Source organism: Drosophila serrata, unplaced genomic scaffold (assembly GCF_035046125.1).
Source record: "Drosophila serrata isolate PLE 108 unplaced genomic scaffold, ASM3504612v1 contig_171, whole genome shotgun sequence".
Lineage (NCBI taxonomy): Eukaryota > Metazoa > Arthropoda > Insecta > Diptera > Drosophilidae > Drosophila > Drosophila serrata.
In genome coordinates, this window is record NW_028257069.1 from 243,698 (window position 1) to 259,322 (window position 15,625).

General features: G+C 41.5%; 1 protein-coding gene across 22 annotated transcripts in view; it reads left to right on the forward strand.

Moving 5' to 3' along the window:
• LOC110185344 (aminopeptidase Q) overlaps positions 1 to 15,625 on the forward strand; it is a 280,831-nt gene that overhangs the window by 141,236 nt on the left and 123,970 nt on the right. For 20 of the 22 annotated variants that reach the window (XM_086827427.1, XM_086827423.1, XM_086827441.1 and 17 more), the window contains one exon: positions 7,454 to 7,520. The exons of 1 other annotated variant lie outside the window; for it this stretch is intronic. In XM_086827427.1, the coding sequence (XP_086683553.1) occupies positions 7,454 to 7,520 (67 nt within the window). Of the gene's footprint in view, positions 1 to 7,452; positions 7,521 to 15,625 lie in introns of all 22 variants that reach the window. One more of the 22 variants, XM_086827432.1, reaches the window with a different exon arrangement.

A 15,625-nucleotide genomic window follows, 5' to 3' on the forward strand; every position in this document is an offset into this window, starting at 1 on the left:
GAACATTAGGAAATACAACTCTTGCTTTCAAATGACGTCATTTGGTGCGGAAATTATAACTGCGCAATTCATGCCAACTTTTAAAATCAAAGGACAAATCTATCATAAAGCCGGTTCCCTGCTTCCGTTCCCAGAAAGCGAACACAAATTTCTTCAAATGTACTGCATTGGTGATGATGAAGATGAAGTAGATGCACGTTATGGAATCAATAAATCGCTGAAGAGGCCCATTATTTCGCAGCTACAGAAGCTTTTTCACCCAAGGAACAATTTGGTGCGTTTACTCAAAACAGCAATCGATATGATGCCTTCGGATACCCATAAAATTGTCATTCATGCAGACAAAACGCCTGCTGGATTCTTCAAATGTACTGCATTGGTGATGATGAAGATGAAGTAGATGCACGTTATGGAATCAATAAATCGCTGAAGAGGCCCATTATTTCGTAGCCACAGAAGCTTTTTCACAAAAGGAACAATTTGGTGCGTTTACTCAAAACAGCAATCGATATGGTGCCTTCGGATACCCATAAAATTGTCATTCATGCAGACAAAACGCCTGCTGGAGAACATATCAGGAGATATAATGCTCCAACTATAGACGAAGTGGCAATTGTCATAGTCGGGGATCAGTTTCAACCTCGGCATATTGTTCTCCATCGACGAAACGATCGATTGGTAAACGTCGCAGAGACTCACCGTTGTTACGATGCTTTGCAGTATCCACTAATCTTCTGGGATGGTGCCGATGGATACCATTTCAATGTGAGGATGGTAGATCCAGTCAATGGTGTAGAAACGAATAAAAAGTGCAGTGCAATGAACTTTTACTCATACAGGTTAATGGTTCGGAGGACCGATTGCAATCATAAATTGAAATGTCGTCAGTTGTTTCATCAGTACATTGTCGATATGTATGCAAAAATTTAAAGAAGGGCCGATTGAATCAGACGAAATTTCGGTCAGAGGAATATATCCATTTGCGGGATGCTGTGATGAATGACCGTAATACAACCAACGTTGGAAAGCTCACGATTTTGCCATCCTCATACATAGGTAGTCCACGCCACATGCATGAATATGCTCAAGATGCCATAGCATATGTTCGTTGCTACGACCGTCCAGATTTATTTATCACCTTCACATGCAATCCAGCTCGGGACGAGATAGTACAGCTGTTATTTCCTGCACAATCGTATAGGGATAGGCATGACATCACAGCCCGTGTTTTCAGACAGAAGCTCAAGTCACTGATGGATTTCATTGTGAAACATGGAGTTTTTGGATCTGTGCGGTGCTGGATGTATTCAGTAGAATGGCAGAAGAGAGGATTGCCGCATGCGCAAAGTATATTTAATGGGGGAATTAGAACTTAAAGTAAATAATGCCCAAATTTTTACACAACATGCGTTGAGGTTCCAGCTCGGTTATTGTCTAATTTTGATGTTGATAGCTTATCTGCATTTGCGAATATATCAGTTTTTTTTTTCGTGTTTCCCCGTGCCCCTACTGCTGCGCCCTCTACAGGCAGCCAGCTGAATCGAAGCATTTCCTGTCAAACATTCAAAACATATTGAAAAAAGAAATTGGAGATAAAAATTTAATTTTTTTGTTCAGGTTCAGTAAGAAACGAAGTCATGCCACCCAAGAAGTCGAGTTTGGGTCGTCGTACTCGCAATACAGAAGCAAAAAGACGTAAGATTACGAATATGACTGACGAAGAACGGGCCTCCATCCGAGAGACTAAGCGGCTGAAAGCAATGCAGATGCACAACGAGGAATCAGCAGAAAGACGAGCAGATAGGCTTGAGAGAAAACAATTGAGAGTTAGGCAGTCGCGTTCTGAAGCAATCGATTTGATTCACTCTCAAAATAATGAACGCGACAGGGCAAGGGTAGCTGAAGCGCGTTTACAGCTTGCAGCAGATCAAAACCTGCAATACAATCGTCTTGCATTCAGATATAATCCAACTGTTGATTACAGCTCGAATCGCAATGTCGTTATTGGCCGGATGCATCATCATGCTCTCAAATTCAAAAACGAACCAAAAGCACTGTGTTGCGCTTCCGGGAAAGTGGAATTGCCTCAACTTGAAGCACCAACAGAGCCTCTGCACTCTCTATTCGCTGGATCTACTGCTGAATCGAAGCATTTCCTGTCGAACATTAGGAAATACAACTCTTGCTTTCAAATGACGTCATTTGGTGCGGAAATTATAACTGCGCAATTCATGCCAACTTTTAAAATCAAAGGACAAATCTATCATAAAGCCGGTTCCCTGCTTCCGTTCCCAGAAAGCGAACACAAATTTCTTCAAATGTACTGCATTGGTGATGATGGAGATGAAGTAGATGCACGTTATGGAATCAATAAATCGCTGAAGAGGCCCATTATTTCGCAGCTACAGAAGCTTTTTCACCAAAGGAACAATTTGGTGCGTTTACTCAAAACCGCAATCGATATGATGCCTTCGGATACCCATAAAATTGTCATTCATGCAGACAAAACGCCTGCTGGAGAACATATCAGGAGATATAATGCTCCAACTATAGACGAAGTGGCAATTGTCATAGTCGGGGATCAGTTTCAACCTCGACATATTGTTCTCCATCGACGAAACGATCGATTGGTAAACGTCGCAGAGACTCACCGTTGTTACGATGCTTTGCAGTATCCACTCATCTTCTGGGATGGTGCCGATGGATACCATTTCAATGTGAGGATGGTAGATCCAGTCAATGGTGTAGAAACGAATAAAAAGTGCAGTGCAATGAACTTTTACTCATACAGGTTAATGGTTCGGAGGACCGATTGCAATCATAAATTGAAATGTCGTCAGTTGTTTCATCAGTACATTGTCGATATGTATGCAAAAATTTAAACCGATTGAATCAGACGAAATTTCGGTCAGAGGAATATATCCATTTGCGGGATGCTGTGATGAATGACCGTAATACAACCAACGTTGGAAAGCTCACGATTTTGCCATCCTCATACATAGGTAGTCCACGCCACATGCATGAATATGCTCAAGATGCCATAGCATATGTTCGTTGCTACGACCGTCCAGATTTATTTATCACCTTCACATGCAATCCAGCTCGGGACGAGATAGTACAGCTGTTATTTCCTGGACAACCGTATAGGGATAGGCATGACATCACAGCCCGTGTTTTCAGACAGAAGCTCAAGTCACTGATGGATTTCATTGTGAAACATGGAGTTTTTGGATCTGTGCGGTGCTGGATGTATTCAGTAGAATGGCAGAAGAGAGGATTGCCGCATGCGCAAAGAATATTTAATGGGGGAATTAGAACTTAAAGTAAATAATGCTCAAATTTTTACACAACATGCGTTGAGGTTCCAGCTCGGTTATTGTCTAATTTTGATGTTGATAGCTTATCTGCATTTGCGAATATATCAGTTTTTTTCCCGTTTCCCCGTGCCCCTACTGCTGCGCCCTCTACAGGCAGCCAGCTGAATCAAAGCATTTCCTGTCAAACATTCAAAACATATTGAAAGAAGAAATTGGAGATAAAAATTTAATTTTTTTGTTCAGGTTCAGTAAGAAACGAAGTCATGCCACCCAAGAAGTCGAGTTTGGGTCGTCGGACTCGCAATACAGAAGCAAAAAGACGTAAGATTACGAATATGACTGCCGAAGAACGGGCCTCCATCCTAGAGACTAAGCGGTTGAAAGCAATGCAGATGCACAACGAGGAATCAGCAGATAGACGAGCAGATAGGCTTGAGAGAAAACAATGGAGAGTTAGGCATTTACGTTCTGAAGCAATCGATTTGATTCACTCTCAAAATAATGAACGCGACAGGGCAAGGGTAGCTGAAGCGCGTTTACAGCTTGCAGCAGATCAAAACCTGCAATACAATCGTCTTGCATTCAGATATAATCCAACTGTTGATTAAAGCTCGAATCGCAATGTCGTTATTGGCCGGATGCATCAGGTCTGCATATACTGTCAGGCTCTCAAATTCAAAAACGAACCAAAAGCATTGTGTTGCGCTTCCAGGAAAGTGGAATTGCCTCAACTTGAAGCACCAACAGAGCCTCTGCACTCTCTATTCGCTGGATCTACTGCTGAATCGAAGCATTTCCTGTCGAACATTAAGAAATACAACTCTTGCTTTCAAATGACGTCATTTGGTGCGGAAATTATAACTGCGCAATTCAATCAAAGGACAAATCTATCATAAAGCCGGTTCCCTGCTTCCGTTCCCAGAAAGCGAACACAAATTTCTTCAAATGTACTGCATTGGTGATGATGGAGATGAAGTAGATGCACGTTATGGAATCAATAAATCGCTGAAGAGGCCCATTATTTCGCAGCTACAGAAGCTTTTTCACCAAAGGAACAATTTGGTGCGTTTACTCAAAACAGCAATCGATATGATGCCTTCGGATACCCATAAAATTGTCATTCATGCAGACAAAACGCCTGCTGGAGAACATATCAGGAGATATAATGCTCCAACTATAGACGAAGTGGCAATTGTCATAGTCGGGGATCAGTTTCAACCTCGACATATTGTTCTCCATCGACGAAACGATCGATTGGTAAACGTCGCAGAGACTCACCGTTGTTACGATGCTTTGCAGTATCCACTCATCTTCTGGGATGGTGCCGATGGATACCATTTCAATGTGAGGATGGTAGATCCAGTCAATGGTGTAGAAACGAATAAAAAGTGCAGTGCAATGAACTTTTACTCATACAGGTTAATGGTTCGGAGGACCGATTGCAATCATAAATTGAAATGTCGTCAGTTGTTTCATCAGTACATTGTCGATATGTATGCAAAAATTGAAACAGAACGTTTGCTGTTCCTCCGATTGAATCAGACGAAATTTCGGTCAGAGGAATATATCCATTTGCGGGATGCTGTGATGAATGACCGTAATACAACCAACGTTGGAAAGCTCACGATTTTGCCATCCTCATACATAGGTAGTCCACGCCACATGCATGAATATGCTCAAGATGCCATAGCATATGTTCGTTGCTACGACCGTCCAGATTTATTTATCACCTTCACATGCAATCCAGCTCGGGACGAGATAGTACAGCTGTTATTTCCTGGACAACCGTATAGGGATAGGCATGACATCACAGCCCGTGTTTTCAGACAGAAGCTCAAGTCACTGATGGATTTCATTGTGAAACATGGAGTTTTTGGATCTGTGCGGTGCTGGATGTATTCAGTAGAATGGCAGAAGAGAGGATTGCCGCATGCGCAAAGAATATTTAATGGGGGAATTAGAACTTAAAGTAAATAATGCTTTAATTTTTACACAACATGCGTTGAGGTTCCAGCTCTGTTATTGTCTAATTTTGATGTTGATAGCTTATCTGCATTTGCGAATATATCAGTTTTTTTTTCGTGTTTCCCCGTGCCCCTACTGCTGCGCCCTCTACAGGCAGCCAGCTGAATCGAAGCATTTCCTGTCAAACATTCAAAACATATTGAAATTGGAGATAAAAATTTAATTTTTTTGTTCAGGTTCAGTAAGAAACGAAGTCATGCCACCCAAGAAGTCGAGTTTGGGTCGTCGGACTCGCAATACAGAAGCAAAAAGACGTAAGATTACGAATATGACTGACGAAGAACGGGCCTCCATCCGAGAGACTAAGCGGCTGAAAGCAATGCAGATGCACAACGAGGAATCAGTAGAAAGACGAGCAGATAGGCTTGAGAGAAAACAATTGAGAGTTGGGCAGTCGCGTTCTGAAGCAATCGATTTGATTCACTCTCAAAATAATGAACGCGACAGGGCAAGGGTAGCTTAAGCTTGAATGCTCCAGGAGGAACGGGGAAAACATTCCTCATTACATTGATTCTGGCTACGGTTCGAGCTAACAAGGACATAGCTTTAGCTCTTGCTTCATCTGGAATCGCTGCGACATTGTTACCTGGTGGGAGGACTGCTCATTCAGCGCTTAAGTTGCTGTTGAACATGCAAATCATCGAGACTCCTACGTACAACATTTCCAGAGCATCTGGCATGGGAAAAGTATTGCAAAGATGTAAACTCATTGTTTGGGATGAATGCACGATGGTACACAAAAAATCGCTGGAGGCTCTTGATCGATTATTGCGGGATTTGCGTGGAGCTGTCCAACCATTTGGGAATGCGTTAATATTGCTTGCAGGGGATTTCAGGCAAACGTTGCCTGTGATTTCCTGATGGACACCTGCTGACGAGATAAATGCTTGCCTGAAATATTTTATATTGTGGCAAAATGTACGTATATTACAGTTGAAGACGAATATGCGTATCCAGTTACAGAGCGATGACTCAGCCGACGTATTCTCACGACAGCTACTGGACATAGGGAATGGAAAGCTGCCAGTCAATGAGACGTCGAGAAAAATAGTATTGCCCGAAAATTTCTGTAATTTAGTTACATCGAAAGAAGGACTTATCCAAAAAGTTTTCCCCGACATCCGAATAAATTATAGGAATCACGATTGGCTCAGTGGACGTGCGACTCTCGCTGCCAAGAACAAAGATGTATACCAGCTCAATCATGTAATCCAGTCCAGCATAGAAACTGACGAAATTACATATAAGTCGATAGACCCCGTTGTGGAGGCAGAGGAAGCAGTAAATTACCCTACGGAATTTCTAAACTCACTTGATCTGCCTGGAATGCCACCACACATATTGAAATTAAAAATAGGTGTGCCGATTATCATGCTCCGAAATATAAATCAGCCGAAACTCTGCAACGGTACGCGACTCGCAGTCAAGAAATTGATGAACAACGTAGTAGAAGCAACGAACATAACTGGTTCTTTCAATGGTGAAGATGTCCTCATTCCTAGGATTCCTCTGATCCCGACTGATACACCGTTCCTGTTCAAGAGAGTGCAGTTTCCCATTCGTTTGGCGTTTGCAATGACCTTTAATAAAGCTCAAGGTCAATCTCTGGAGTTGTGTGGTCTAGATTTGGATGCAGATTGTTTTTCACACGGACAATTATATGTTGCGTGTTCCCGTGTCGGAAAACCAGATAGTCTTTATATTTACGCGGAGAATGGAGAAACGAAGAATATTGTATACCCACAAGTATTACAGAATTAAATGAATTTGAAAATTATTCTTTTTTGTTTGACTTATTTCTTATGCGTGCAACCACAATATGCCATAGAGAAACGTGGCAGGGTACAGCTAGTATCTTCATAAATTTCTAGGATTTCTCTTATTTTTATGAAAATCTCTAGACTATATTATTTATATAGCTGCCATAGAAACGTTCGTTAAGTATAGAGGAAAATGCGAAAATGTAAATGTAAAACTGTAACTGTACAACTCTTAATAGGTATAGGTGACTGTAATAAAAGTATAATTGTGCGGTACTCCGCTGAAGTTCCCAGAGTGTACAAGGCGATAGCAATTTATTACTTTTACTAACTACTATTTGTTTTTTTTAGAAAAATGTCGGACATAAAATTGATCCCAGGACTCCTGTTAATATTGATTTCTGTGTATCTAATAAAGGTAAGACTAAACTAATACTATATTAAAGTGGATTGTTGTTTGGAATTTTAGCCGGAAAATGTAAAGTGCATCGTGGAATCTTGCTAGTCCAGATCAGGCATTGGCTTATTATTAATAAAAAAGAAATTGAGCGTGCTTGCGACGGCATAAGAAAAATATTGGAAATCGAGTAGAGTAAATGCAAAATAATTCGGGGAATAATAGACTATAGAAAAGAAGAGGAGGAGGAAGTTAATTCGGTAGTGAGACGTTGGTGTTGTTACGTCATCGGAGACCCGCCCTACCTATGATCACCATCTTCGAGCCTCACTCAGGTGATTCCTTATGATACCGTACAACCGTAGAATAACCTGCAGAGCACAACAAAATAATTTTATCATGGCTTTTTTTACATACATTTTAAAGAGATAATCTAAAACTAATAACATGATCAAATCTTAATCTGTTGCATGGGTATTTCAGTTATTAATAGAAAATAGCACTAACTAATACTGAAAATCGTAAAATAAAATATACCAAATAAAAATCCATCAAAGCATGAGAAGCTAAGAGTAATTTTAAGATATAGTATTAAATTTTAAATGGAATACGGCGGTACCACCTTGTCTTTCAGTCTAGACATAGTACTCGTGGCATTGCAAAGACTAAAGGACATTACTTTGAATTGGTAGAGAGGTCTACCGGGGACCGTAAAAGCTGTCTTATTCCCAGAGTTGACCTCTAAAGGCATCTGCCAATAGGTTATAAACTCTGCCTTGGGAAATCGACTTAAAATCCCGCTAATCTGAGGCAAGGGATAAGCACCATTCTCCGTGAAGATATTCGCCTATCGGCAGTCAAGGCAAATTCTAACTTTTCCAGGCTTTTCCAGGCCACCACCACAATTGATGAAGGCCAAGTGACCCTTCAATCACACCCAACTTCAGCATTCTGTATTTTTCGGTATACATGGTTTTTTTCACGGCTGGCTAAACCGCAAAATGACATCGCTTTATAGGTTTTGCGCTACCCACATCAATCGAATACGTGATTAAGCTGGTTTCCTCCAATCCATCTTGTGTGAAAGAGGGAAAACAGTTGATAATTTTTTTTCTGATCGTCGGATAACACATGCGTGTCATCAACTCTACTGTCGCTAACCTTAGTTTAAGCAACTACTACCTCCTCAATCGCTAGTCTTTTGAGAAGGAGGTCATAATGCCTCCAGAAATCCATTTCCAAGCAAAAGTTCTGCTTGAGAGCTGGTACTATGTGAATAGGTATGTGTTTCTTAGTGTTCGGGACTCTATCTTAACCTTTATTTGTGATTTTATCTTCTGAGAACTTCCGTCAGCAGTGACCACGTCTCTTTAATGTTGAGTTACCTTTCTCCAGCTCTGACGCAAAACTGACTCCCGTACAACTTATAAATGCTCCGAAATGGAGCAGATCATATACGGTGCGATCCATCTGACGTACAGGTATGAGTGGTCGAAGATCTCTAACATAAGAGGATTACCAGAAATGTAGTCTAGGCCGAGAACGCTGCGCTTTACTCTTTGCCAAAGAATTTTTTATCCGCCTAGCTTTTGTAAGTGACGTAAATGATTAATCTTATGTATAACAAATATTTCTCCTAAATTAGGAATTATATGATGAAGCAGAGGAACTCTGACTATCTACTTCCTGTTAAGAAGAGGGTTTATCTACTTTACGCGATACCCCAGATAATCCCTCGTTATTGATTAATTCCTTAATGTGCCGGCCTTGGAGGATTTTGCACAATTAGCACAACTTGTCTTGTATGTGTTAGGAACCCCAAAGCCATAGAAAAAACCCTTTCTTCTGCTAAACAGCCTTGGTATCTGTGGCCTTCTTCCTACAGTCTACAGGCCTACAGTTCCACCAAATTATAGAAAATGCTCCAATCCCCAACTCGATTTCAGCTCCTACCTTGTTCTGCTCTTCGTCAGCTTGAGTTATCTTAGAGACTTCACGACTTAACGGGCTATGTCTGGCATACGCAGCTTTCGAGCAGGACACGGAACTTCAAATTGATTAACTATATCGTAATAGCTGTCAAAAGATTCATTAGGCTTCTGCTGTCTATTTCTTATTAGATCCTCAATATCTACTTCGGCTCTCTTCTCGCGAAATTGTACACATAAGGCGGAACACAAGGATTCTCATTGAACTCTAGCCACCGAATTGTGCCAGTAAAATTCGTAGGCTTTACCTTCGAATAAGACACTGGCATTTCGGCACAGTACAGCAAAGGTTTATTTTAGCATCTGGTGCGTTTGTGCTGCTACTCTATAAATTAAGTTATCCATTGATCCACTGTGTGAACCTAAGTTTTTGTTTCGATTGTTTCCATTTTTCCCGTGCACATTGGACCAGCGTACCGATTTTTCGACGAAAATTCAAATTTTTAATAGAATGTAAAGCTATTTTAATGATAAAATTTGAATAGTATATACTTTGGCTAAAATGAATCAAAAGGTTTTAATTGTTTTGATGCATCACTGAAATTTTAGCAGCCCTTTAAAGTCAGCTGTTTGATTGCATGCGTGCGAAACTTAAAAGCGCGGAAAAGATTTTGTTTACTTGCAAGTGTGCCAAAATTGTTGTGGCTTAAGCAATTTTTACTAAAATTATGGAAAAGAAAGACAAAGGTGTGTCGAATATTTGTATTAAAAAGACTTTGTTCATGTTTGATAATGTGTTCTTTGTGTATGTTTATTGGTGTTATCTAAAAGTAGAAAAAAGCTAACCTGTTAACCCGTCTGTTGTGGACTTTAACAAATTTTGTGCCAACTTGTGCCAAAAAGTAACTTTGTGTCATTAAAGTGCAAAGTGTATGTAAACTAATTTTATTAAGCTTTTTTGCTCCAATTTGCACCGAAATGTATAAATTCCACATATTGTAGCTGTGGTTGAGTTCTTCTATGAGCAACAGCTTGATACCTATATACAAAACAATCGTAGCGCATCTGCCGTTTCGAGTTGGATTTATGATGACCTGAAAAAATTCGACTTTAGCACGGAGAAAAGGATGAAATCAACACCAAAGTGAAAAGCTTTCACCTTTACATACATAAAAACATGGCAAAATGTAACAGAAGTATGACCAGATTTAAGAAAAAGCATACCGAATGGCTTCTGTCCAATAAGGCTGTAAAGGTATATTCATTTTTGTCTTCAAGTCCAAAGCTGTCAACCAGTTGGAAGACCACCGATTCATGCCCATGTGTTAAAAAATACATTTCTTACCCCGAGTGACCCCAATAAGGCTAGAAATATTTTTTTTACTCGGTTCGACTAACGGAGGATGAAGCTTTACATATCTGCTGGAAATTTATTGACTAAAAGTTAGTACAACAACTTTTGCGAAGTCAGCATTTCCCGATCTTGTGAACTTTTTCCTGCTTACAACAAAGTCAGAGAAGCTAAGTCAAAATGTAGACCTTTTAATAATAATGTAACCGAGTCAGTTGCTGAAGTTCCGCTGCAAAGAATTCTAGACCACACTAGTTGCCGTATAACTCAAATGCAAGAAGATATATTAAAGCAGCATGGGAGTACTTTAAGTCTGACCCTTAGTGCAAGCTATGGATTTGACGGAGCAACCGGACATAGCAGATATAAGTAACACTTTTTTGGATGCGATTCATTGCTTTCTGGCGACGCGCCCTTTGCTAAAATTTATGGACCATATTGGAAATGTATTTTGAATAAATCGTACACCCATATCTAATAGATTTTGTAGACCACTCAAGCTTGAGTTTGTTAAAGAGACAAAAGACCATATTCTTCCTGAGAAAAAAAAGACTTCATGGAAAATCATAAAATAGTCTCACCAATACTTTAGCCAAGACATGAAGCATTAAAATATGGCATAAGTTCTCTACATGGTTGGATTTTTTGAATTCGTTCTTACAATATGTATATATATGCATATAGACTGAAACTTAAAAAATGGCAATGTTTATAAACGAATCCACCAGTGTTACTGTTTTATATATTTATTGGTTAATTTTCGATACCTGATTTGATTACGACGACCGCGATGCGTTTGATTGCATTGTGAGCAAAACTGTGAATGAAAAAGCTTGCACATCATACGACAAGTTTAGTCGAAGATGTAAACAAGTTACAGTTAGGAGTAAGAAGTTTATGGAAAAGTACTAGATAAGCTCTATAAAAAGTGCAGCGGCAGGAAGCTCGAATTGATTCCGCTGATAAGCGGCAGTAAACTAAAAGAAATATACAGGGTGTCTCGTTCCCAAACATACCGGCCCCCCTGAACGGTCGTTCAGTACAGAGGCAGGACAGCAATCTTGGAAATTGGGCATTTGAATGATCCGTGGGCAGTTTTCACCGTTACGCCCCGGACCTTGTCATCCAATCCTGGGTGCACCTCCGTGATACGTCCAAGGATCCATTTAGAGGGTGGTAGATTAGGTTCCTTGAGGACTACCAGTGTGTCGATCTTCAAATTCTTTGTTTCTAGATGCCATTTGGTACGATCGTGAAGCGATGCCAGGTATTCCATATGCCAGCGTTTCCAAGAACCTTGTACCATGGCTTTTAGCTGATTCCACCTTTCCAATCGATTAATATGCGCATCTACATGGCAAGGTTCAGGTAATGCTGTGTATGGATCTCCAGTCAAAAAATGAGCCGGCGTCAGCTGATCCAACGAAGTATCCCCATTGGGCCACAGTGGGCGTGAATTCAAAATGGCTTCAATTTGCGTCAATACAGTTGAGAATTCCTCGAAGGTTAGGGCCTTCGATCCAAGAATTCGTCTCATATGAAGTTTGATGGACCGGACTCCGGCTTCCCACATCCCTCCAAAATGGGGAGCAGAAGGAGGTATAAAGTGCCAAGAAATGCCTTCATTGGCGAAAAATCCAGCTAATTCTCCATCCTTCGCTTGCTCGATGGCCAGGCGTCTCATGTCGTCTAGAGTCTGCTTGCTGCCATGAAATGTGGTTCCGTTGTCCGAATAAAGGTCAGTGGGCCTCGCTCGGCGGGCAATGAATCGTTGAAAGGCGGCGATGAAGGCCTTTGTAGTTTAATCACTAACAAGCTCGATGTGGAGTGCCTTTGTGAGGTACACAAAAATAGAGAGCCATGCTTTTCCGATCCGTGGAGTTTGTCCCTTTGATTCCTTGATTGCAATCGGCCTAGCATAATCTAGTCCTGTATGTTGAAAACAGTGACTAGCTTTCACTCTAGGTATTGGTAGTTCTCCCATAATCTGTTTACATGTGCCTTTGCGTTGTAGGAAGCAGCGCTTACATAGGAAAACAGCTCTTCTGACGAGATTTCCTGCACCCAGAATCCAGTACTGCTGACGAAGATTCGTAAACGTTGCATCAACTCCCGTGTGCAGATTGGAGATATTAAAATGCCGAACAAGTAGTCCAGCTAGTGGTGTCTCCTTCGGTATTAGGATTGGATGTTTAGCATTGTAGTTTAATGTAGACTGCTCGATTCTTCCACCGACTCGCATTATCCCATTTTTGTCTAGAAATGGGGAGTACCGGATTAAATGCGATTTAGCATTAAGATGGCTTCTATTCTCTAGCTGCGCATATTCTCTGGCAAAGAATTTCTGTTGCACATGTCGAATGAGTCGTAGTCGTGCTGCCAGCAGCTCTTTGGAATGGTGAAGAATTCCTATGATGAGATCGAAGAGTGTGAATAAATCGATAACAATAACTAGATACCCTTATTAGACGCGTCCAGGTAAAGAATTTGTGGATAAGTAACTCGATATAACTTTCATCAAGAAAGTTATGCAAAGTCGTAGGTTTTATAGCTCGTTTTTCGGGGTTGACATCGAAATTTAAAGATACGCTGAACTTGCTTGTGGAAGTTGGCCAATCCGAAGTCGGTGCGGCCAACCAAGACGGACCTTTCCACAACATCCGGTGCTCCAGAAGCTTTGACGGATGAAGTCCTCGAGAGACACAGTCAGCTGGATTGTCTTCTGTCCGGACATGATTCCAGCAGTTACGGGGAAATTCGTTCAGGATCTCCGCTGTCCGGTTGCAGACGTATGTGTTCCAATGTCGTGGTGGAGCTGATATCCAATGTAGCTAGTGCTGAAAATAGGAATTGTTAGTGATGTTTTGACAACAGTAAGCAATCGGGAAAGAAGTACTGCAGCATTCAGTTCCAAACGTGGTACCGAGACTGGCTTGATCGGCGCCATCCTTGTTTTGGCGGCTACGAGGGATATTTGAAAACTGCCTCCAACTGCAACCCGAGTGTAGACAACCGCACCGTAGGCGTGCGTGGATGAATCTGCAAATCCGTGTAGTTTTATGTCTCGGAATGGTGAAGCTAAATACCGTGGTACATGACACTGCGTAAGCGACGGCAGATCCTCCACCAAGGCTTTCCAGTGCGAGCGTAAGGTTGCAGGAATTCGCTCATCCCAGTGCAGTACACTTGTCCAGCTTTCTTGAAATATAAGCTTGAGTAAAACTGTGACCGGCGCTATAAGTCCAAGCGGATCATAGATTCTCGACAGTAGCGAAAAGAGTTCTCGTTTTGTAGGTGAAATAGTCGTATCGCATTCCTTGAGATTGAGATACATGACGTCCTTCCCGGAATTCCATTGGATACCAAGAACTTTTACATGTGAGTCCGCAGCAGATTTGTTAAGGAGCTGGATAGGCTCAAAACACCTATCTTCTTCTGGCAATGATTTTAGATGACGCCAACTATTGGAACTCCATTTCCGGAGTTTGAATTGCCTCTTTTCCAAAAGTCCAATTAGCTCGTTCTTTAGATTCATAAGTTCCCCGAATGAGTTGCATCCCGTTGGGATATCATCCACATAGGCATCGTGTTGGAGGGCATGGGCAGCTGCAGGGAACTCTTGGCGGTGATCGTCAGCTAGTTGTTTTAGAACTCGAACGGCCAGAAATGGGGACGGTGCCAATCCATAGGTTACCGTCAAAAGGCGAAAATGGCGTAGAGGCTCATTCTCTCCCCAAATAATGCGCTGAAAATTGGTGTGCGGCTTATATACGTGAATCTCTCTGAACATATTTTCGATATCTGCACATAGAACATATTGGTGCTGACGAAAACGTAAACAAACGCCAAGGAGATCGCGTTGAATTGGAGGACCAATATACAGTCGATCATTAAGGGATAGTCCATGGCTGTCCTTTCTCGATCCATCGAAAACTACACGACATTTGGTAGTCAAACTGTCATGTTTGATAACAGCGTGGAGCGGTAGGGAGAAGCAACCTTCTGGGGACTCGTCAACTTGAGCTGATGTTAGTAATTCCATATGTCCATGTTTCAAATAGTCGTCTAGGAACGCTTCGTACTGCTGCTTCAGTTCCGGAGACCGACGAAATTTGCGTTCTAGCGAGAAGAAGTGATTAATAGTCTGCGGCAAAGTGGAGCCAATAGCCGGTGCCTTCTCCTTGAAGGGGTACTGAACAATATAAGCCCCGCTCTCAGAATCCATCCATCATCTTTCCAAGTGAACGGACGTGTTCTTTTCTTGCGCTCTCGTTTTGTGTTAAAGTTTCAATCTAACCACCGGGGTTAACTTAAATTTTCTAATTTGTGTTTATAACTTCCCGTTCACTTCGCGTGTGCATGCAGCAATCCTAATTTTGTGTATATAAATGGTTTTATTCTCCAATTTAGTTGTGCTGCTAGTGCTAGCTTTTGCATATTTTGAATTCCTTTTTGTGCCTTCTTCGTCTAGCTTTTGTTTGCGCCGTCGCAACAGCTAAACGTTTCATCTATTTATCTCCCACGCTCTCCGACTCTCTCGCTTTAGTTGTGCCGCTGCACTTCTTATCTTATCTAATCTATTACGCTCTCCCGCTCTCGCTCTCGCTTCTTTCTTCATTTTTTTCAATTGAAAGTACAGTGGTAAGTCTTTATAATGTCCTCAAATATTGTCTGTTTAGTCAAAACCAGCAAAAAGGTAATTGCTGCAGGTGACCTTACAATCGGCTGCTGGCTGTGCGACAACGTCATGCACGCCAAGTGTATTGGGGTTGCAGCTCGGACGGTGGACGATGTAAGGAAAAACATCGGCCTGCGTTACTGTTGTGAGGCCTGTCGCGATGTAGAAA